The sequence below is a fragment of the Rhinatrema bivittatum genome, chromosome 3 (assembly GCF_901001135.1).
Source record: "Rhinatrema bivittatum chromosome 3, aRhiBiv1.1, whole genome shotgun sequence".
Classification (NCBI taxonomy): Eukaryota; Metazoa; Chordata; class Amphibia; order Gymnophiona; family Rhinatrematidae; genus Rhinatrema; species Rhinatrema bivittatum.
In genome coordinates, this window is record NC_042617.1 from 194,801,146 (window position 1) to 194,825,151 (window position 24,006).

The 24,006-nt window shown below is 41.6% G+C and overlaps 1 protein-coding gene across 5 annotated transcripts in view; it reads left to right on the forward strand.

The window, feature by feature from the left end:
• Positions 1-24,006, forward strand: part of SASH1 (SAM and SH3 domain containing 1) — a 590,251-nt gene that overhangs the window by 216,344 nt on the left and 349,901 nt on the right. For all 5 annotated transcript variants that reach the window (XM_029594048.1, XM_029594049.1, XM_029594045.1 and 2 more), the window contains exon 2: positions 22,767-22,895. In XM_029594048.1, the coding sequence (XP_029449908.1) occupies positions 22,851-22,895 (45 nt within the window). In that variant the 5' untranslated portion in view covers positions 22,767-22,850. The remainder of the gene's footprint in view (positions 1-22,766; positions 22,896-24,006) is intronic.

Sequence of the window (24,006 nt, forward strand, 5' to 3'; positions counted from 1 at the left end):
CAGGATTTTAACATTTTTAGAAAGACATTGAAGGCAATAATTTTTGAGGCTGCTTTTGGCTGAAGTGTGCTGTTTTCTTTTAAAAAATCATTGTAATAGCATAATCTCTGTTTGTAATGTTTCATTTTGCTTGTATATGTTTGTCTTTAGTTGTTTTATGATTGTTATTTTGTAATCCGCGCCAAACATTTTATGGAGGTTGCGGAATAAAAGTATTTTAAGTAAAATAAATAAATAAATAAGCAATTTGCACGGGACAGCAGCAATTTACAGCGGGACAACAGCTAATGGCTATTTAATCTTTGGAAGACACGATAAATTAAGTGGTATCACAAACTTCATTGTAATATATAAATTTGGCTTTGGTAAAGGGCAATATCATATTAAAGTATCAATTTATAGAGAATAATTTAAAGAATAAAAAGTAAGTGGCCGCTGTCCTGGCCGGCCTCCGTCCTGCCCAGGCCACACCCACTGGCCCGCCCCTTTGTTTCATGGCCCGGCCACAAGCGTAAGTACCGATTATTACGTGTACTGTGCTTTTAAAATTTGGCTGATAGTGTACAACATTTAGAAATATTATTTTTCAATGTGAGGTCCCTCCCTGTTATTTGATGATTAATGTGGGGTGAACATTTCTACTTATAAAAACTACTACTTCAGAAATATTGCAAATTCCTTTAACAGGAGACTGGATCAGAGAGAAGATATTGATCAATAATAATATGAAAGCTGGCTGCGCTTGTGTATTGAAAATTTGCAGCCCTGGTAACAGTTTATCATTTTGAGTAGAGTAACTACATAGATTAAATACGTCAGTAACGTGTCTAATTTCTTTTCTTACAAGTATAATAATGAAAAATTATTTATAAATGCATAGTACCTGCAAGAGCTATAGCTAAAAGGTATCTCCATAAGATTTGCATCACAGCTCTACACACAAACCACACAAACTACAAATCATGTTCTTTAAAAATGGTTTTTCTTTTTAATAGAAAAGTTGAACAGTCTGTTCTGAGTCATTTTACAGATGTATTACTGCATAGGTATGGAAAAAGATATGCCTGAGCTCATCTTGAAGGTAAACTACATCATGGCATACAAATACCTTTAAAAAATCTTGAAGCAAGTTGGCTTCCAGGTGGAGAGCTGCATTCATTGCCACTCTGACTCAGTGCAGGATTTTTTTTTCTCTTTCTTCTTCCCATTCTTGATTTCTTGTTCAGCCCAAAATACAAGCAAAGGGCTGGATTCTAAAAGGGTTACGTGTGTTAGACCTATCTTTAAAAGGCCTGGCAACGCTCGCAAGTCCCGGGGATTGGAAAAAGGGGGCGGGATGGGGCGGGGCCAGAGGCCTCCGACAGAGCGGCCATTGCCGCTCTGTTGGAGGATCGCGTGCCGGCAGGCTGCCGGCGCGTGCAACTTGTGCCTGCCCAGAGGCAGGCGCAAAAGGTGATAAACATTTTGTAGGGGTAAGAGTAGGGCTGGGGGGGAAGGGGTGGGAAGGTCAGGTTTGGGGGGAGGGAACGGGGAAGGCAGGGCGGCTCAGCGCACGCAAGGTGCACAATTGTGCACCCCCTTGCGTGCGCCGACCCCTTATTTTATAATTTACGCGTGCCTGCGCGCGCAAGTTATAAAATCAGGAATACATGTGCGCGTGCCGAGTAGCGTGTGGAGAGGGGAGAAAGTCTGATACTTCACGCATATCCAGCATAGCTCTCTGCTTCAACGGCAGGGGAGAAAGTCTGATACTTCACGCATATCCAGCATAGCTCCCTGCTTCAACGGCAGGGGGAATGAAGAAAAGTGGATCTATATACAGACAACCAACGGGGACTGAATTGCATGATCTGGGTAAACAAATAGGCGTGGGTGTGGCTTGCTTATTGTGACAGTTACTACCCATAACTAAGCTAGATATTTCACTTAGATGCAGCTCCAACACGGCTCTCTACATTAATGGTGGAGGTGGAAGGGAAATAGAACCAAAAGGTTACTAAGAGCCAAGAGTAACAGATAAGTATGAGAAAAAAAAAGTGTGAAGCTTGCTGGGCAGACTGGATGGGCCGTTTGGTCTTCTTCTGCCATCATTTCTATGTTTCTATATGTAGGCTGCGCGCGCTCCTTTTAAAATCTACCCCAAAGTTCTTAAGTATTTTTTTCTTGTTGATGAGGGAATCATAGACACTTGCAAAGCCAGGTCAGTGGCATGATGTGGACAAGATGGTTACATCAAAGTCATTGCTGGTATGGATTTTCTCGCTGTTTGGTTTCCTTGCCTGCCAATGTATTGCCTCCATAGCTACAGACTACCTCTTTGCAGTTACCAGTGAAGGCTGGACTGCTTCAGATTGGTGTGCTCTCTTGATGATGTGGTTATGTCAAGGTCACATGACCTGGAGTCTAGAGGTGAAGAGAGTTCTGAGCTGGTCCCTGAGCAGAAGTGCTGGAGAAAATACAAATTCTTTGCGATTTTTAAAAAGATTTCCTAAGCTACTGTGAAAAGTATCCTGGAACTTTTGTGAAGAACAATTATGGATATCAAGCAGCTGCAGACTTGGAGCTTAAAGTAAATTCTGATTCCTTCTTTGGAAGGCAAGATAAATTAAGTGGTCTCACAAGCTTCTTTGGAATATATAAATTTGGTTTTAGAAAAGGGCAATATCATATTAAAGTATCAATTTATAGAGAATATTAATCACTTTTTTATACTTTAAAATTTTTGAAAATCTTGATATCTGGGGTTGAGCTATTTTGGAAATATATGTTGGAGTTTTTGAAGATCGCTGGGGAAAAGCCTTGTGCCAAAGGTTTGTAACTTATTTTCCTACATATAAACAGGAGTGGATTATTCTAATCCTGTTTTCAAAGCTTCTAATGAAGATTCTTCACATGATTTAGAAAATATGGTAAATTCTGTGGTGGAAAAGTCTGTAATATTAGGCTCTTCCGTGGAACTGCATCAAGATTGGGTTTTAAAAATGTAGTGTCTGAAATTGGATGCTCTCTTTTTAGGCACTAAGGTCAGGTTATGCCAAGATGTATCTCATTCTACTCGGTAACAAAGAAAAAGACTTTAGGCAAATAAACTTGATGGAGCTGATTTTGAGTTTGATATATCCTGCCAAATTTCTAGTCAGATTTAAGAAGGAGATCTCTATATATTCTGGGACCTAGAAGAGCTTGCTACCTTTATCCAGATGAACTCCACTGACCCTCTGGTTCAAATTTATATTAGTTAATTTTCTTTTTCTTTTCTTTACCTTCTCCCTCAGGGTCTCAACATATTGGATACTTGTCTCTCCATATCTGTTTAATTTAAACAGAGAAATATGATGACAGAAAAAGATTCTGCGGCCTATCTTGTCTGCCCATCCTCACCAACTGCTCAGCTCTACAACCTCTACCACTCCCTTATATATTTATGTTTGTATTTTCTCAGCTTAAATTTATAAATCTTCCTTCTCTTCTGTTTAAGATTTGCTCTAGGGCAACTATATGTTTCTGTAAATGTTACTTCTGTGTGATTTCTTGTCTTGTCTAGACATTATGGGCTAAATTTTCTAGTGTATGTTAGGGATGTGCAGAGGGACGCCATATGTTGCATTCGGAATTCGTATTTGTCGGCGGGCAGATACGTTGCATTCGGCAAGGGGGGCCCCCGATACGTTAATGCGTTCATTCTTATTCGTTTCCCAGCTAAAATTGAATTAACTACAACCCCCCCCCCCCCCACCCTCCTGACCGCTCCAAGACTTACCAAAACATCCCTCAGCCCCCATTCTGGTGTGGTCCCACTTCTGGACCTCAGTTACTTCCTAATTCTCGAACCGATTTACATAGCTACAGAACTCTCTGTGTCCTAGCAAACCATCCGGTTATTAGGCAGTCAGGATTACTTAAGAAAGTCATGCTGGTTATATTAACCTTGCCTTGAATCCCTGAAACATCCAGGTTTATATATTCTATAACTCCTCCGAAAACGTGTCTGATGGTAATAACAGCGCTCCTCACCGCCCCGTTCCCGGTAAAGCGGTGTGTTCTTCTGGAATCGTTACAGAGGGCCTTTCAAATAGGGATTCAGGTTGTTGTAGCTTGACTGCCATCATTTATCTTTCAGTGTTCATTTAAACTCAAACCAACTTTTCATGAACTGAGAATCACAGAGTTCCTTGTCTAGCTAACAAAGTACCAAACTTTTGTCAATTCCTCCTGCCACTGAAAAGCATTCACTTCCGCCAGCTGTTGCTAAATGAGCCATGCAGCCCCCTGTTTTTCAACGAAGTATTGCGTCGATAAAAGCCTTTTCCTTTTCCACTGAATCAAAAACTTGCATTTCACCACCATACCATACCTGCAGATATGCAGGAAATTGCAGGACAAAATGGATCTCTTTCAACTAATATTGAGCAGTCAGGAACAAAAGTCTTCCTTCTAGCAGGCATTTTCATAGAATAATCTTGAAAGATCCTTATCGGCTGATTTTCATATTGTAAATGAGATTTCTTTTGGTAGGCCTGCAGTATCATTTATTTTTGCGTGAAATGTAATACCCGAGCAATTACAACTTGTGGTCTCCGGTCGCCATCTTGTTTCACCCCTATTCTGTGCGCTCTTTCAACATATTATATGAGGCCTTTCAGCTCAGTTAAACCCAACATCTCAGGGAGCCATGTAATAATTAGGTTCCCCAACTTAGAGCCCTCTATGGCCTTCTCAAATCCCACGAAGTGCAAATTATTTTGATGACGACAATTTTCTAAATTGTCTATTTTCTCTTCTTGCTCCAGCAGAAGCTTTTCTAACTTCTATATTATCCCTGTTGCTGCTAGCGTGTTATCTTCTACCACAGACACCCTTCCTTCTACTGGGTCTAAACAAGGTCCAAAATGAGTGAGGGAGGATTTTAAATTGGTGATCTGTGTGGAAGTTGTTTCAAGCTTACCTGTGATTGTGGCTGAAACTGCTGCAGTAATCTCCTGAACAGTTTCCTCCAGGAGGCCTTGCATAGTTTTATCTATTTATTTATTTTATATACCATCATTCCAAGTTAAGATCACAACGGTTTACAAAAGTAACATTCTTCCTTTAGGTCATTACATATTATGGTGTAACACAAATTGGTATAACGTATAGGGGTAGATTTTAAAAGGCTTACGCGCATATGCATGCGCCGAGCCTATTTTGCATAGGCTCGGCGGCGCGCGCAAGCCCCGGAACGCGTGTAAGTCTGGTAGGCGTAACTTTTAAAACACAGGTGGGGGGGGGGGGTTTAGATAGGGCCAGGGGTGGGTTAGGTAGGAGAAGGGAGGGGAAGGTGCAGGTGGGGGGGGTGGAAGGAAAGTTCCTTCCGAGGCTGCTCCGATTTCGGAGCGGCCTTGGAAGGAACAGGCAGCGCGCGCCGGACTCGGCACGCGCAAGTTGCACAAATGTGCACCCCCTTGTGCGCACAGAGCCTGGATTTTATAAGATACGCGCGTATCTTATAAAATCTGGCGTACTTTTGTTTGCGCGGGTGCACTTTTAGAAAATTTACCCCATAGCTCTCTCTTTCCTGGCGGCCATTTTCTCTTCAGCTGGTTTCTATTTTTTTTTCTCTTTTCTAACTGGCTTCCTCAGCATTCCACCCAGAGATTTTTTGCATATAACGATCTATGGACATATACATATTATCTATTCTAGATGTATCAAACTTGTAGCGTTTGAAGCTTGGATGGCAGTGATTAATGCAGATGATTAGGAGATGGCACCCAGAGCTTGATCAGACACATCTGATTGAGATTACCAGATCAATTGACCCCCTCGGACTATCTAATTTTGTTGTACAGCTTACGTGTAAATATAAGATATTATAAACAAAGGGTTAACTTTTCAAATGGCGAGGCATCTTTTACACAAGCAAATGTAGTTAACATACATAAATCACTCATGTCCAGTTAAGAGGATTCTTAGCTGCCAGGAAGTATGCGTCCACTTTTGGATGCATAGAAAAAAAAGAGATTTTGGGAGTATGGCGGGGAGGGTGGATGCAGGTTTGGAAACTGCATACATATATTCATTAACAGAAATGCACATGAGTAGTAGATATGCCGCTAATGCATGTACTTGTTTAAATTAAATTAAAACAGTGTAAAAGTACATGCACATTTCAAAGTCACGCAGCAATTCAGGCACACCTTTATTTATTTATTTATGCTTTTTATATACCGTCGTTCCAAAAGTAGATCCCAACGGTTTACAAGTATAGCATTGAATTACATTGTAGAAAGATAATACATTTCTAAGTGCATTCATATAAAAAGTATGAAAAGGATTAATCAAAGAGAGTTATTAAGTATTAAAACAATGGAAAATAATTCCAAGGAATTATTTAAATATAAGGAATACAAGTCAAAGAAAATGTGTTTGGGGACTTTGTGTCTAAAATTGGGTTTGTGCATACACTGCCAGCCACTCGCCCTATGGAAAATGTTCCTAGAAATACCAAACAGTAAAGTCTGGAAAAAGAAAAATAGCAGAGCATGCTACATGTTTATAATATCAAATGGTCATAGTAGAAACACTTCAAAGCTACCTAAATGGTCTCCTTTTTCTGCTCTGTGCAGGATCAGAACTATAAATGGTATCACATTCAGGTCCCAATCCATCAGACATCTCCCATAGATACAGAATGGAAGTTAACGAATTAGGCCCTTAGACATCCAGTGTTTTGGTGTTAAAGATAGGAAGGATTTTCCAAGCCATTTCCATGCATATAACACACATTTATGAACACTGGAAAATAGCCTTGGGCTCAGTGCATCTCAAAGTATACGCGTGACCTGCGTACCTTTTAAACATATCAGGGAGAGGTGTTCTGGGGGTGCAGAGCCTGGGTGGAGTTGAGACTTAAGCACTGACTTTGTTTTTATTTAAAATAGTGGGCCTGTAAGTTAACCTGCACAAGAGAAGAGTTAGGTTTCGTAGGTTTCGTGGACCCTTGGCCCAAGGTGGGAGTTGACGCAACCTGCGGGGTTGGGCCCCACAGGTCCCCATCGACAGGAGGCGAGGTTGACTGGAACAAGGCAACAGGACCACGGCTGTGGTCCAGGAGGTGTAGAAGAACTGCCTGCATCACAGCCACGAGATCGCAGGCGCCTGCACTGTAGCTGTACTGCGGGGTGCCCCGAGGAGCGGGGACAGAGAAAGTCAGTTCAATGATATTGCAGTGCTGGGCAGGTCTGGAGAGAGCATATACTAGAGGAAGGATCTCCAATGCTGGAGTGCACAGGGCAGGCCCCGAGGAACGGAGAGTGCAGAGACAGGACCCTGATGAGGTAACACTGAGGCTGCCCCGAGGAGCGGGGAAGCAAGGAGATAGGGTCTCTGGTATAAGGTGCTGCGACTACCCCGAGGAGTGGGGAAGCATAGAGACAGGATCTCTGGTGTAGTAAAACCGAGGCTACCCCGAGGAGCGGGAAATGTGGAGTAAAGGCTGCATGTAAAAGGTACACACAGCTTCTACCCCTGCCCGCACAGTTATAAAATTACCCTCCCAAAAGGAAATCCATGCCTCTGGACCACCCAGATATCTGTGTCTCCCTGAAGGAGGGAAACATCTAGACCTCTGTGGGACCAATGTACGAAGGCACCTTAACAGCAACACACACTTGTGCTATCTATTGCAAGTGGCCGCCAGCGCTGTTAATGAATGGAAACTAGATTGTATGTGTGTTTAATGCCAAATCTATGCTAAGTTAATGAGAAGCAAAAGTATGCAAAATAGCTCATTACATATTCGCTCAGCAAAAACGTACTCTCATTAGAATGTGCAAAATCTAACACTGCTGCATTACTCTGCATAGTCTCACAAGCGTAATTTACTGTCTGGGGTAACAAGTGCATCGTTTGCATCTCATTAACATTGGTTAGTGTGTGCATGAAACAGAATTTAAGCTCGTTAATGCCAGATGCAAGCACAATTGGTACATAGGCCCTTTGATATTAAATACACAACGGAAGCGTTTGAAATGTGTTACCTATCTAACTTCTGACAACCTTTTTTGAAAATGTAGCCCTATATACATATTATCTATACCCAATAAATACTCTTCTCAGTGTATTTTCGGTATATATTATCATTAATTTAAACAAGCATACTAGACATTTTAGAGGTTTTTTTTAATCTTTTGATCTTCCTGCCATCAAGTGCTAGACTGGGCTCATAGTGTAGCTCAGAGCAGTGGTTTCCATACCTGTCCTGGGGGACCCCCAACCAGTCAGGTTTTCAGGACATCTGCAATTAATTATGAATCATTGCTTGCAGATTTATCTCATGCACATTCATTGTGGATATCCTGACTGGTTGGGGGCTCCCCAGGACAGATTTGGGAACCTCTGGCGAAGAAGAAGGGTATTCACTACTGTTCTTTGGGCTGTAAAAAGGCCTGGATTTCAGGGTGATCAAAATATGCAGATTAACTGGATGTTTATTTACATTTAAATGTAAACAAATATATCTGGGAATCTCGAGAACCCACTTATCCAGCACTGTGATCTTGTGCACATTTGTTGTTGGACTTTACTTTTCTCAAATTTAGATAGAAATGCACTGAGGGAAGAACACTGTAACCATATGAATGCTCTTATATAGCACTTTGCATCTTGGGATGGCTACTATTTTATCTTCCTTGTTTTCTTCTTTGCTGTCCTTCTGTAAATAAACCAAATCCTATATTCTGGGGTACGTCCTGAGTGCTATTTGTAGAGGTTCCCCAGTGTGGGTCATAATCAGTTTAAAAATAGCCTGCAGCTTTGGCAGCTTTAACACAACTTTGTTTCAAAGCATATTTCATAACATCCCAGGACACACCTTGGCGTTCTGTTAGGATGTTCTCAACTTGGCTTGACCATCCAAATAATGGACTACTAACATAGCTCTGGAGAAGTATGATATGTGCAACCCCAGATCCATCCATTGAGCACCTGTAGCTTGGGAGGGAGGAGTGGCAGAGGCAGGAGATATTTCCTCTCCAAGGATGCAGGAGTGATGAGCTGGAGGGTGCCTCCTCCAGTATCCCAGTGGTCCTTTCTCTCAAGCAACGCAACAGTATCCCATTAGACCCACCTTTTAAAGTCATAGAAGCAGGAGCAAAATAGAATCAGTGGCGACCCACCCCTGCACCTTAGACTCAGCATTGCTTGTGAGAAAGTGCTGCTGGGGCATGGGAAGTGACACCTCTTTCACTCCTTATTTCTATGCATCTCCCTAGATGGTAATCTAGACTTGTGTATGGGAGGTTGTAGATGACTGATTTTTTTGCTTTCTTTAAATAACTGTAGAGAGCAAGTTGAACTGTGTAGCTTCTTGTGTCTGTGTGAGCTAGCACCATCAGCAGAGCAGTGCACACTGATGGCATGCTGGGGCATTGGTGCAGTGCAAGCTCAGAGACCAGAATACCAACCACTCAGCCACCAAGACTATTTCATGTTGAGCCCTATATTTGTGGGATGGCCTCCCATCCAAATAATGGCAAAGTCTTGTGGGACCAGAGCCCAAAATGGTATTGCTGCAGGCTTATTATATTTACAACATGGTTATCTAGTGCCAGCATACAGTTGCCCTTGGATTGATCCTCGTATATAAAGATGACAGTGACATGCCCTGGGGGACCGAGGCACCATGCAAACCTAAGACTGAAGTATCCGGCATTAACCAGGGAAATCAAGCTGGAATGGGATCATGCTTATATTATGTGGTTACACAACAGGGGTCTTTTGCCTGCCCGATGATAGAGCAGGCATGCTACCCTCTCATACTGATTGCAGTAGAATGCTAAGAGGGCGCTTACACCTTTAGTGCTTGCAAAATGAAGGAGAGCAGCCAACTTTCTTTCTTTCCTGCTGCCGATAACCATTCAGGATGCCCACTAATTATTCAGTCAATGCACATTGACAGGAACTGGAGTGAGCTGTAGCACTGCTGGCCCTGGTCTCTGATTTAGAGGGAGGATATTATTACAGGGCAAAGAAAGAGGCATCATTTTTTTTTTTTTTTGAAAGAGTGCTCTTGAGTAAACTAAAGTGAAAAATGTCAGGGATTTAAGAACTGGAGGCTGTGCAACTGAAGAGAAAGGGATGTTAATAAATTTAGGATGTGAGAGAAGCTTAATGGAAAATAGCTTCTGTTTCTTAAGGATAACATTTTTTTTTAGTTTTATGTAGTCAGTTTGAGTCATGATCAGCAAGGGAGAAAGTGAAAGATAGTCTAAGGGTATCAGTAATTCATGTGATTTATTAGACCTGGGTCTGCTGTGTGAGATTTTCAAGCATTTCTTCATACTGAGTGATTTTTGGCCTTACTACCCATCTTCCATAATGTGTTTGAAAAGTTGTACTTGTGTTCGTTCTTTCTTTCTTCACCTGCTATACTTCCTTAGGTCAGTGGCCTGTGCTCACCCTATAAACCAGAGATAATTTACCTTTTTTTTAAGAGGTATTTCAAACTGGAAGCTGATCTGGCTGAAATGCTACTTTAGGGTGTATAATGAGAAAATACAGCCATTTTGCATCTTCAGATGATGAAATAAATGTTGATGTTACATAGTACATGACTGCAGAAAAAGATGAACTGACCCATCCAGTTTGTCCAGTTATTCCTGTCCGTGCTGCTAAGGGTAAATCCCAGCTACCAACTGTGGCGCACGACTGCCTGGAGGATATTATTTCTTACCCAGGATTGTTTTTGTTAGCTTCTTCCATTGTACTCTTCACTCCTGGGTAGGTAAACATGTAAATTCGTACTAGGCATCTCTCAATTCCTATGCCCAACTATAAGGTCCCACAGTAATCCAAGTAGCCACCAATACGAGCCTAGCTGTTATACAAACCTAATGCTCTCAGGCCCCCATGGCCTTTCTGGATAGCACCCCGCCACCACCACCACCAATCTGTCATAGCTCTCTGCTTCAGCGGCAGGGGAGAAAGTCTGATACTTCACTTTCAATGCATATCCAGCATAACTCTCTGCTTCAACAGCAGGGGTAATGAAGAAAAGTGGATCTATATACAGACAACAACCAACAAGGACTGAATTATTTAGTCTGGGTAAACAAATAAGCATGGGTATAGCTTGCTTATTGCAGCGGTTACTACCCCTAACTAATTAAGCAAATATTTCACTTAGATGCAGTTCCAAACTGCTCTCTACATTAATTGTGGGGGTGGAAGGGAAATAGAACCAAAAGGTTACTAAGAGCCAAGAGTAACAGATAAGTATGAGAAAAAAAAGTGTGAAACTTGCTGGGCAGACTGGATGGGCCGTTTGGTCTTCTTCTGCCATCATTTCTATGTTTCTGTGTAGCCTGCCAGACAGACCTTGGCTATGTGTCTGTGTTTCCACTAGGACTTACATTTGTTAATGTACTTGCAGCCTTCCAGATAGACCCAGTTGCTAATTAATTCTGTCATGCAGCCTGTCAGGCAGATCCAGCAACATGATCTGTCTGACAGACTATGCATTTGCTAGGACTTCTACTGTTTATTACTATACCTGTAGCCTGTCAGACAGACAAGCTGATAATTCTTCTGTGTTTTCACGTTTTTGCAACAAAGGATCTTTTACTCAAAACGTGAGACACCCTTACTAGACAGTTTGTGTACCAGCAAGGTAATAGGTCGCCTTCCTGTTCTGTGCAAAACCCAAGCCATGAGGCCTAATACACCAAGAATAGGGGAAAACCCTACTCAAGCAAAACAACTCCTTCTGCTCCGACTGCCAACTCAAAATGCCACACAGATCTATGAAGCAGCCTGCCCTTGAATAAGCCAGAGCCTGCCACTGCAGCCACCACAAAAGGAGTGCTGTGGCAAATCAGTCTGCTGCACTCTTGCACTCTCTACCCAGGCCTTTGACTAGGGCTATCTAGTGATTTCAAAGGGTCCCTATATACATATTTAGAACACTAAGTCTCATCTCATAGGGCTTTTGGTGCGCCATTTTGTAGCCCTTCTTTGGATTGCCACAGCTCAGTCTAGCAAATCCCAAAGAGATCGATTTATGGTTGCTCACACCCATAAATACGGGGTGCCTTTCCCCAAGTCTATCTAGGTAATAATTTGTCCAAACCCCTTTTAAACTCATCTGTGCTAGGTACCTTGACCACATCCTCCAGCAACTAATTCCATAGGTTAATTATGCAGAGAGTTAAAAAAAAAAAATGCTTTCTTCAATTTGTTTTACATCCACTACCCGTTGGTTTCATGGAGTGCACCTCCAGAAGGACATAGATGGCTTTTCCAGTTGCTGGAGGATGTGCTCAAGGTATCTAGCACAGATGAGCTTAAAAGGGATTTGGACAAATTACTGCAAGAAAAGTCCATAAGTAATGTTACCGCCATAGACTTGGGGAAGGGCCCCCCATATTTATGGGTGTGGGCAACAATAAATCAATCTCTTTCGGATTTACAAGGTAATTCCTAGAAATCTGGATTGGCCCTGTCAGAGACAGGATGCTGGGCTGGCTGTCCTTGGACTGACTCGGCATGGCACTTGGCATTTGCTATGGTCTTATGATATAGCCTCCAGAACTGGACAGCAATAAACTGTGGAATGGCATAATCACTTTTTTTTTTTTTCTAGCATCCCTCCAGTTCTGGCCATGGCCTTGTTTCAGTTGTTTCACTACCTTAAAATCATTGGATATAATCCTCCTGAGGGCTCTTTCCTGTTCAGTGAGCTTCAGTCTTTCTCTCCCTTCCCATCCTCCCAACACTCACACTGTACCGCTCCCTTGGATTTTCTGCATCCAGAAGTTGACAACTCTGCATGTTTTAGTATTAAATTTAGCTGCCAAGTGGTTAACCACACTGTTGTAGATGAAAGTGCCATCTTTCCTTTCCAAGCTGGTCCACAGCTCCTCCTCTTTTTCCCATGCCCTCTATATTTCAGTTTTTTTTACATAAAGAGCTACTCCTCCCTGTTTTCTGACATCCCTATTCTCCATAAACAGATAATAGCCTGGTATGGCTGTATCCCATTCATGGGAGTCATTGAAGCAAATCTCTAGCAACAATATCTAGGTCTGACTCCACCATCAGGGCTTGCAGATCTGGAATTTTATTGCTTTCACTATTAGCATTTGTACTCATAGACTTCCAACTATTTCTCCTTGGCTTGTCTATACTCCAAATAGCCTCATACTGGCTCCCCTTATCTGACCTGTTGCTCAAGGGTGGACTAGTAAGCACCCCCGTTTTCTATTCCCTCCCCACCACACACACACAATCTTCATTTTATCATTGGGGTGATAATCTGAGTCAATCGAAGTCCATCTGTCAGCCTCCTCCTGTAGTTAAATATCTGTCAACGTATGATCTAAATTTCTCATCTAGAAACCTTTTTCCTTTCACAGAAAGATGCAAGTCATCACCACAGTATTGCCTTTTATTATTCCATATACGGCCCCGGCACCCAATTATATCTAACACCCTCTCTTTTGCACCAGGTGTTGTCACATATAGGGATGTCACATGTATTTTATTGCTGTTTATCTTTGGGTGGTACTTCCTTCCAGCTGACGTTTTGACTGACCTAAGCTGAAATGCGTCTGTAATATGAACTCTGATGAAATCCTAACATCCTTTCCTCACATTGTTTGAAAAGGAAACCTCTGGGGTAGCCAGCGTGTTCCCTGTAAATTTCTATGGGCTATGTGAACTGTAAAGGCTCTTGTGTGCATAATGTTGCACATTTATACCAACTGTTCTTTGAAACAGTTTTTTATGTCCCTGTTCTTGGGCGTGCCATGTTTTCCTATGTATGCCTGTTCCGTGACTTGTGTATGCACGCATGCAGCTTAAGGGAACTCAGGAGACCCGGCTGTGAGCGACAGGGGCTGGCATAGAGCTGACAATTTAGATTCCGGGGAGGGAGGAAAGATAGCGACCATCAGTGCAGCAGGCCCTGCTAGCCAAGAGATTGGCACTCAAGAGTAAGTTCTCACTGGTCTTCTTGGTTGACAAGGGTACATTGTTGCCCAGGCATATTGTTGGAGGGCTGGGGGAGGGAAAGGTTGAATAAAAAGGGAAGAAACAGAATAAAAAAATAAAGACTGTGATGCAGATTCTCTTGCCAGTCCCTACAATGTGAATTTATTTTCAAGAGTAGCTTTCTGCTATGTTGACAGTGTTAAATTTTCCGATAATGTGACTTTTTGTATTTTTTTTTCCATTACATTTCTCATATTTGACATCACGAACAAATAACAGATAATTTGACACAGCTTTCTGGTTAGATTTGAAGTCTTATTTATCCTCCTCCTGTAGAAGTGATTCCATTCCCCTTCTCTCTCTCCTACCCTACTCAATACGTCTTCCCCACCTGTAAGTGAAAGCAACATTTTATCAGATAATTACGTTGGCGGTTAAACCAAATCATTAAGCTCCCGTGTTTCTTTATAAACGTTTGGTCATCCCTGATGAGATATTTGTTAAGCATTTTTGAAAGCTTGTTCTTACTTATCCTGGCTCACCATTTTAAATTAGGAAGCTCCTACCCTGACCCTTATCAGCACCCTTCGAAATCATCACTAATACATATAGCAGCAGGTAATTTTTTTAACAGTCTGCATAAAATGCACCCTTTTTGAAAGTCACGTGTATAAGTCAGCTTTGAAAATTTCTCCCGCAAAATCACCTGCACAATTTGATGCAGGTGGTTTTGCTGTGAAAATGTATCCACATTGTTCAAAAAAGTATGCATGGAAACAAAAACCCTGCCCAGACCCTCCACCTTCCCCCTTCCCTCCTGAGTGTGGGTAAAAGTGTGTGCATGCAGGTTTTATGTGAATACATTTCCCTACATATTTGGTGGGTACATTTACATAAAGGACATTTCAGTGGGTAAAGCACTGCCTCTTCAAATTACCTTCATAAAGCTTGAATATAGCATGAGCAGCTAAAGAGTGAACATGGATACTAAACACTTTAGAATTGTTGAACATGATGGCAGATAAAGACCCATTTAGTCCATCCAGTCTGCCCATCCACATCTCCTGCTCAGCTTTACAGTCTCCTCTTCTCCCTCAGAAATCTGTGCTTGTCCCATGCTTCCTTGAATTCAGATACTGTCCTTGTCTCCACAGGGGAGTCTGTTCCATGCCTCCACCACCCTCTCTGTGAAGAAATATTTCCTTAGATTGTTCCTGAGTCTATTCCCTTTCACCCTCATCCCTTGACCCTTCATTCAAGACCCTTGTTTCCTTTGAGAGATCTGCATCCTGTTTATTTATGCCTTGGAGGTATTTAAATGTTTCTATCATATCTCCCTTTTTCCTTCTTTCCTCCAGGTTATGCACGTTTAGATTTATACTCTTTGTCCCTATATACTTTATGACTGCTGGACTGACTCCATCTGGTTTATATACTTTTTAAATGTGCAATCTCCAGAATTGTACACAGCATTCCAAACGATGCCTCAGCAAAGACTTACAATATATAGAGGCAATATCACCTCCTTTTTGTTGCTTGCTTTTGCTCTCGTTATGCATCCAAGCATCCTTTTGGCTTTTACCATTGCTTTATCTACTTGTTTTGTCACATTAAGATAATCAGAAATGATCACCCCCCTCCATTCCTCAAGCTTCACTGGATCCCTTTTTATGTTTTCATAACCTTCCAGTTGCAAATTTTAGTATTATCTGCAAAAAGGCCAACCTTTTTCGATAGCCCTTCAGCAATGTCACTTATGAAAATGTTGAAAAGAATTGGACTGTAGACTGATCCCTGCAACACACCACTGGTAATCGCCCTTTCCTCAGAGGGAATTACAGTTGCCACTAATGTTTGTTTCTTCACTCAACCAATTTCTAATCCAGTCATTTTGTTTATGTCACCTATGCTCTGGAACTCTTTGCTGGAGAATTTGCGTGCAATTGATGATGATTGGTTTGTTTGTTTTTAAACATTTAAAAGCTTATTTATTTAGGCAGGCTTTCAACTCAGAGTGAGTTCTCATTATTGGCTAACATGAAACAAGGTTTGTTGTAGATTTTTATTTTCTGTATTTTAATCGTTTGTTGTATTTTGTGATTGCTTGATTTTATGATGTTGTAGCCCACCTAGTATGATTGTTTCACAATAGGCAAGATATAAATATTATTAAGTAAATAAATGCTGAACGTGTCAAAGACCTTGCTGAAACCCAAGTACCCTACATCTAGCATTCTAAATTTCTGATCGCATAGTCAAACAAATTGATCAGATTCGTCTGACAAGACTTATCTGTGATAAAAACATGCTGCTTTGGCTCTTGTAATCCATTGGATTCCAGAAACTGCACGATCCACTGTTTCAGCAGCGATTCCATTCATTTAAGCACTGCTGAGGTGAGACTTAGCTGGCCTGCAGTCTCCAGACTGCTCTTTATTATTCCTTTGTGAAGAGGAGCCACATCTGCCTGTCTCCAGTCCTATGAAACCATTCCAAATCGAAAGAAGCATTGAAAAGGTCAGATAACAGAGCTTCCAGAACTTCCCTAAGTTCCCTTAATACACTTGGATGTATCCTGTCTAGCCCCATTGCTTTATCTACTCTTATTGAAGATTTTTGAGATGTACCTCACTTCCATTCCTATTTGTGGCAGTTTTTGGTGGGTCATTCTCCAAATCCTTACTCAGTGAACACTGAACAGAAATACTTGTTAAGCAATTTTGCTTCCTGCTCCTCAGTCTCTACATTTCCTCACCCCTTCACCTTTGAATCTTACAGTCCAACTTTGGCACTTTCTCTGGTGCACAAACTGGAAGGTAAATAAAATACAGACGTAACAAAGAACAAATAAACAAAAATAAAAAGTGCCTAAGTAAATTTTCAAAACTTTTATTTAACAAATTTTGATATGCCAAAGAGAAAAGTTTTATTATTGCATCTAATATGGACACAAATACAAACACATTTGAAAACACACAAATATTCCCAAAAATATTAAATAATTGAATAACATGAATTGACAAGTTAAAAGTAGCCAAAAAAATAGAATAAACCAGATACTATGCAATAAAACTTACCAACAGCGAAATATAGTCCTACTACCGTCAAACACGCAATGTAATAGCCTGGTGAAAAAATGCAGCGCATGCGTATATTTCTACCATAGGCTTTAAATAGAGGAAGCAATGAAAATGAGTGCATGTGACTGGATAACATATAGGGAGAGAGACCAGTGAACAACTATCATAAAAAAGAACTCCATTCAACATCCAGATTTAAATCAAGATGATCAGTAGTGTCTCAATCAAAAGTGAAACGCTGCTCCTTTTGAACCAATGCTCTGGAAATATTACCCCCTCGATGTAACTTAATTGAATGGATAACAAAAAACTTTTAAGTCCTCCACACGATGTCCCAAGGATTGCCAATGAGCTACAAGTGGAGCCCTCTCCTTATTAGTACAAATGTAGCTCATGTACTCCAGTATATGGATACAAACAAATCATTTAGTTTGCCTGATATATAAAAGTTTACACATTGTATCACATAAATCACTTGAGATGAGAAACAATCAAAGTGTGTGGGCAATTTATAAATACGATGTGAAATGCTGATATGACATTCAGTCAATTCCAGTACATAGGGGCAATGTAAACATGATCTACATTTATATTGTCTGACTGGACTCGAAGCCGTACATGGGAGCATCAGAAGAGAAGCAGACATAAGCTGATCACTCAAAGAACGATTCTTTTTTAACACAAAAATTGGAAAGACGGAGAACATGGAGTCTTGATTCAGAATGGGTCAGTGCTTCCTAATAATAGCTTTAATTCTTCCCGAAAGAGGAGAGCATGGTAAAGCCCACCAAATCTTGAAACGCGTGATTTGGACGAAGGTACTAACAGATTGTCATGACTAGCATATAATGCATGTTGAAAAGCTTTCTTAATACAAGCCCAACTATATCCACAATCTGGAAATCTGCTTGCCAACCTCATAGACCATAGCCTGTATTGGTTCAAAAGGAGCAGCGTTTCATTTTTGATTGGGACAGTGTTAATCCCCATAGTTTAAATTTGGATGTTGAATGGAGTTCTTTTTTATGATAGTTGTTTACTGGTCTCTCTCCCTATATGTTATCCAGTCACATGTACTCATTTTCATTGCTTCCTCTATTTAACGCCTATGGTAGAAATATACGCATGTGCGGCATTCGCCAGGCTATTATATTACCATGTTTGATGGTATCGGGAATATATTTCGGTGTTGGTAAGTTTTATTACATAGTGTCTGGTTTATTCTATTTTTAGGCTAGTTTTAACTTGGCTTATCAATGTAATTCAAATATTTAATATTTATGTGTTTTTAAATGTTTGTATTTGTGCACCTATTAAATGCTTTCCTAATGCGTGCCCATCCACCTCTCCTGGGTGTGCGATGCAGTAGGCTAATGAGCCACTGCATTAAAAAGGTGGCACTAGAGGAAATCGTGCATCCCTATTGCCTCCTTGGCATCGGGTGCCCAGGAGAAGTGGCTGTATGCGGGTTAGGAAAATGGACGTTCGTAAAAATTGATCATCCAGTATGTGTGTTCAGCTTTTCTGTTACATTTTTGAGGCTCCTCAAGACAACGCCAGCTCTGGGACTGATGTTATGTTTTGAGGGTTAAAACGTGCGCGTCAGGTGCATGTTTGCTTTTTACATAAGGGGGTAATAGCTAATAGCCTCATCAACATGGCATTTACATGTGATGAGTGCTATTAGCTACGCACTGGTTTGGATGTGCATTTTGGATGCGCTGATCCCCATATTGCATCAGGAGTTATGGATGTGCATCCAACCATGAGTTACCCTGTGCACTAGCCTGAGCGCACAGTATTGCATCGATCTATTGGGGAAACATTCTTGAGGGATAAAACAGGAGAATAATAATTGTTTGTATATATAAAACCATTAGGTCAGAAGCTGCAGTTGGTAGTTATTAATTTGTAAGTGATTTCTTCTCTCTTTTTGAATGTTATATATTTTGAATGTACTTATTTTCCTATATTGTTTGCCCTTCATTTGATGAGGGCTGGTTCATATAATTGCAGATATGTAATTACTTTTAGAAATTACTCTTTGTATGGTGTTGAACAAGAGAGCCTGCCCGTCCTGGCATAAATCATCTCCAGCACTGGACTCAGCATGGACCCAGCAAAACAGAAGACCATCCTGCAATGGCCCCAGCCGCTGGGCTAGTGAGCTTTACAAAGATTTTTTGGATTCTCCAATTCCTACCAGTAATTTATCCATGGATACTCCATTCTGGCTGCTCCCCTCATGGCCTTGGCCCAAAAGGATGCAAATGCTAGAAACTGACCACCAGAAGCGGTCAACGTCTTTCAGAAGCTCAAACAAGCTTTCACTCAAGGACCCTGTCTCTGGCATCTGGACACTTCCCGTCCTTTCATGCTTGAGGTAGTTGCTTCTTCCCTTGGGGTTGGGGCTGTCCTCAGTCAACACAGCACGGAAGGGAAACTTCTTTCTTGTTCACTCTACTCTCAAAAATTTTCTCCAGCTGAGAAAAATTATACTATCAGAGACAGAGAACTTCTAGCCGTCAAACTTGCCCTGGAGGAGTGGTAGCATCTCCTGGAAGGCTTCCAACACAAAACCACCATCTACACCAATCACAAAAACTTGGAATATCTTCCGCAGACACAACACCTCAATCCTCAGCAGGGCCTCTGGTCTCTCTTCTTCTCTTGATTTGGCTTTTACCTCCACTACTGTACTGCCGAGAACTTCCGAGCAGATGCCTTATCCCATTCTTTTCTAACTCAGGATACCACAGAAGCACCATGTCACATCATTGACCCGGCAAGGGTCCTTCCGGCTTCCACCACCTCCATCTCAGCAGGGAAGACTGTTGTTCCAAAAACTCCAGGAAAAAGTGTTGAAATGGGCGCACATCTCCCTTATAGCAGGGCACCCAGGAGTATCCAGAACCCTCAAATTCCTCCAGCACCACTACTGGTGGCCACAGCTCAAGCAGGATGTAAAGGACTATGTAAGATTCTGCCCACTTGCGCACAGAACAAAATAGATCATGCCTGACCCTGGGGGCTATTATAGCCGTTACCAGGGAACCATGGATCCATATATCCACCAATTTTGTGGTGGCTCTTCCCCTCTCACACAGCTCCACAGTGATATGGGTCATCATGGACAGATTCTCTAAAATGGCTCACTTCGTACTTCTCGCTGGGCTCCCCTCTGCTCCTGAACTAGCTCGTCTTTTTGTTCAGCATGTCTTCCAGCTACATGGATTACCATCTCATATCCTCTCTGATAGAAGGGTTCAATTTACTGTCCATTATTGGAAGGCCCTCTGCCGTAAGTTTGTCATATCTCTGGACTTCACCACGGCCTATAACCCCCAAGGCAATGGACAAAGCAAAAGAACTAATCAGAGCCTCAAAACCTTTCTCAAGCATATGTCAACAAAAGGCAGGATGATTGGGCCTCCTTACTACTCTGGGTAGAATTGTAACACCGGCTCTTCAACCTTTCAGATCGTGTATGGGAAGCATCTGTGGGTACCACTCATGCTACTTCTTGCTGTTGATTGCCTGGCAGCCCATCTCACTGCTCAGGAACTCCATGCCCTCTGGACTACGACCACCCAGCTAATATCTCATGCTGCCGCACAAGCTGAAAAATACACTTGACGCCAAATACCGAACAGCATCCCAATTCAAGAAGGGCGATTCGGTGTGGCTGAACACTCAACGCCTACATCTCAAGGTTCCTTCCCTCCGCCTGATGCCACATTTCATTGGTAGGTACCCTATTTGACGACAGATGGGACCTGTCACTTTTCAACTAAAGCTTCCCAAAATATTCAGAATCCTTGTTGAAACAGTTAATCCTCTCCTGCCCTTCCAGAAAACTTCCCACCACCACGGATGTAGCGGTGGAACAAGACACACAGTTTGAAGTGGAAGAAATTCTGGACCCCATAGGTGGTGGGGAAAACTCAAGTATCTTATCGCTTGGAAACACTTTGACCCAGAAGGAAACTCTTTGGAACCTTCCACTAACCTTCAAGCATCGTGTCTGACAAGTGACTTCCATTGACAATTTCCCTCAAAATCAAAGCCTCAGACCCTGAGGAGGGAGCTTAAGAGGGGGTACTGTTACGTTTGCAGCTCATGGGACACTCTGCAAACTGGTTCTTTCACCCCAACACCGGCCTCCCTGAAGTGTGGCAAGACATTTAAAGGGCCTGTGGCAGGAAAAGATCCGCATTGCCCTCAGATGGCATCAGATGCCTAGCCCTATAAAGGGCTCTCTCTGCCTCTTCCTCACAGCCTCAGCAATGGGTTGACTTCCATGCAGGTAGGTGAGTTGCTATTTTGGTGTCTTACCTCTTCGTCTTCAACTTCGTCCAGCCTTGCCTTGCCTTTTAGTCCTCCGCCCTGCCCAGCCTTGCCTTGCCTCCTTGTCTCCAGTCTTGCCGTGCTTCCTTGGACTGATCCACGGTATTGACCATAGCCTGTGACCTGACCATCCTTGTCTGCCACCTGCCTCAACCATAGCCTGTGACCTGACCTTCCTTGTCTGCTGCCTGCCTTGACCACAGCCTGTGACCTGACCTTCCTTGTCTACCGCCTGCCTCGACCATAGCCTGACTAATGAATTTCTCTTCACCCTCACCAGAGACATTCATCTAAGACCTGCCAGCACCCAGAACTCAAAGGCTCAAGTCGCGGGGAAAGGGGCTGGTATAACCGAAGCTCCAGTCAAGTCTCTGCATCATCTTCTGCCTGTTAGCAGTGAGGATATAGGGTCCACAACTCTGACATAATTCAAATTATTTCTGAAAGTTTTTTGCTAAGTCTGATGTTTTCACCTTGTTTTAGATCATACCTTCTCAGTGGGCGGACCAATACTATGGAACAACATGCCAGAGAGTTGCTAAGAACTGAATCTATCACTTCCACATTTAAGAAACGTTTAGAAACTTAGCTGTTTCAGAGATATTTTGGTAACACAATCTCATAGACAGGTGTTTATGACAGATTTGTTGACTTTTGAATGCAGATGAAAGTTGGAATAGTATCTCAAGTTGTTGTTGTTCTTGCTGTTTTATGTTTAAAATTTTTTATGTATATGTTTTAGGTTTGTAAACCTCATTGATATTTTATGATATTGTGGTATAAAAATGACTACAAATAAATAAAATCATTGCTTTACTGTCTTGGTACAGTGCTCATTAATACAGTTTTTCCACTTCACCTCAATCTCAACTTGCAACAAATGTTGCATTCCCATCCTAGGCCATGTTTATTAATGTTTATTATTGAGTAAAAACTGTGTGAAATGCTTCATGAATCATTTTTTAAAAATTTGCAACTTTTTTTGCATTTACATAAAATCTTTTGCCATAGGGTTTAATGCCAAAGCTTTTAGCAGAAGCACTAAAAATTTGACAAACGTTTTCCCTAAAAATGCAAAATCATGGTGATTGATGATATGATCCTATGAATTATGGTCAAACGAAATTAGGCGAAAAGCTCTATTCTCCCCATAAAATTTGCAAAGGATGAATGAACACTCTCTTCTTTTCTCACTTTCCATGCAAACTTTTTCATCCTTCTCTAGCCTCGTAAGTAGGACAATAGCCCAGGAAAAGCAAGATTGTTGATGAAAGAGACTCCATCAGCAGTGCTACCTTCTCCTTAGCACAGAAGTCCTTTTTGTGACATACTGTCAACAGTACTAACTAATTCTCTGTTGTCTTCTTGCAGGATGGTTCTCTGGGGAACATTGATGACCTGGCACAGCAGTACGCAGATTACTACAATACTTGCTTCACCGACGTGTGTGAGAGAATGGAGGAGCTCCGCAAGCGCAGGGTTTCTCAGGATCTTGATGTGGTAAGGGTCAGCAGCATCCACAACAGTTATTCATATCATAACCATTTCCAAAAGAAAACAGTTGTAATTGGGGATGAGTTTTAAGATGTGGGTTGCTTAAAGGCTTGAAAGAAGGACTGTAGAGGCTAATGAACAACATTTCAAACTATAATTTTGGGACTGACTCTAGGCATTTGTTGAGGCTCATTGAGGAAAGGCTGGTAACTGTGTTATGCTCAGGTCACTCTCCTACTGGCAAAATGTGGTTTTATGGGGGATCGGTCTTGGAAGAAGCCTCCCTTCTAGCCGTCACTTATGTAAAGACCAGAGTGCTGGAATAACCACAAGGTGAACTGAAGTTGCTCCTTGTGGGAAATATTAGGGACCTGGAAATAAGACATAAAACACATTTTTAAAAACCCAACAGAAAGACTTGAATGTAGAAATGGATGTCTCAATTTAGGACCAGCAAAAACATATCTATCTATACATAAATCAATAGAGATTTAAATGAATAAGTCAAGGCTATTTAGTGCAGGCACAAAAGCCACTATGTACAACACTTACCTGGTAATTACATTGAAAAATATGCTGTCGATTGATATATTTACCAGAAAAGGGAAGGGCAGCCAGTTCAGTGGCCAAGATAGTGGCAAGAATATTTTATTTATTTATTTTATTTATTTAAAGTTTCTTTTATACCGATGACCGTTTACACATCGCATCGGTTTACAGTTAAAAAGGAACAAATGGGCAGAACCCTTACATATAACATTGAAAAAACAGGTTAACTTTTGGGCAGGGCCCTTACATGTAACTGAGAACAAGGAGGTTAAAACTGGGATAGGGTATAGAGCTGACTATGCTGCGCAGCGTCCGTGATATCAATAAATAGATACAGCAAAATCAGCAAAATCACAACTATTTACAAAAGCTAATTACATAAGTAGCCGAGTCAAAGTACAAAATCGATGGGCATGAGACGTATTCCGAGAAGTAGATTCCTAGTCATGTAGCAAATTCTTAGTTACTCAATTTTTAGTTAAACAGTGGGGGTTTATGTAATGGCAGGTGATGTGTGGTAAGCTTGCTGGAAGAGCCATGTTTTCAGTTTTTTCTTGAAAGTGGGTGT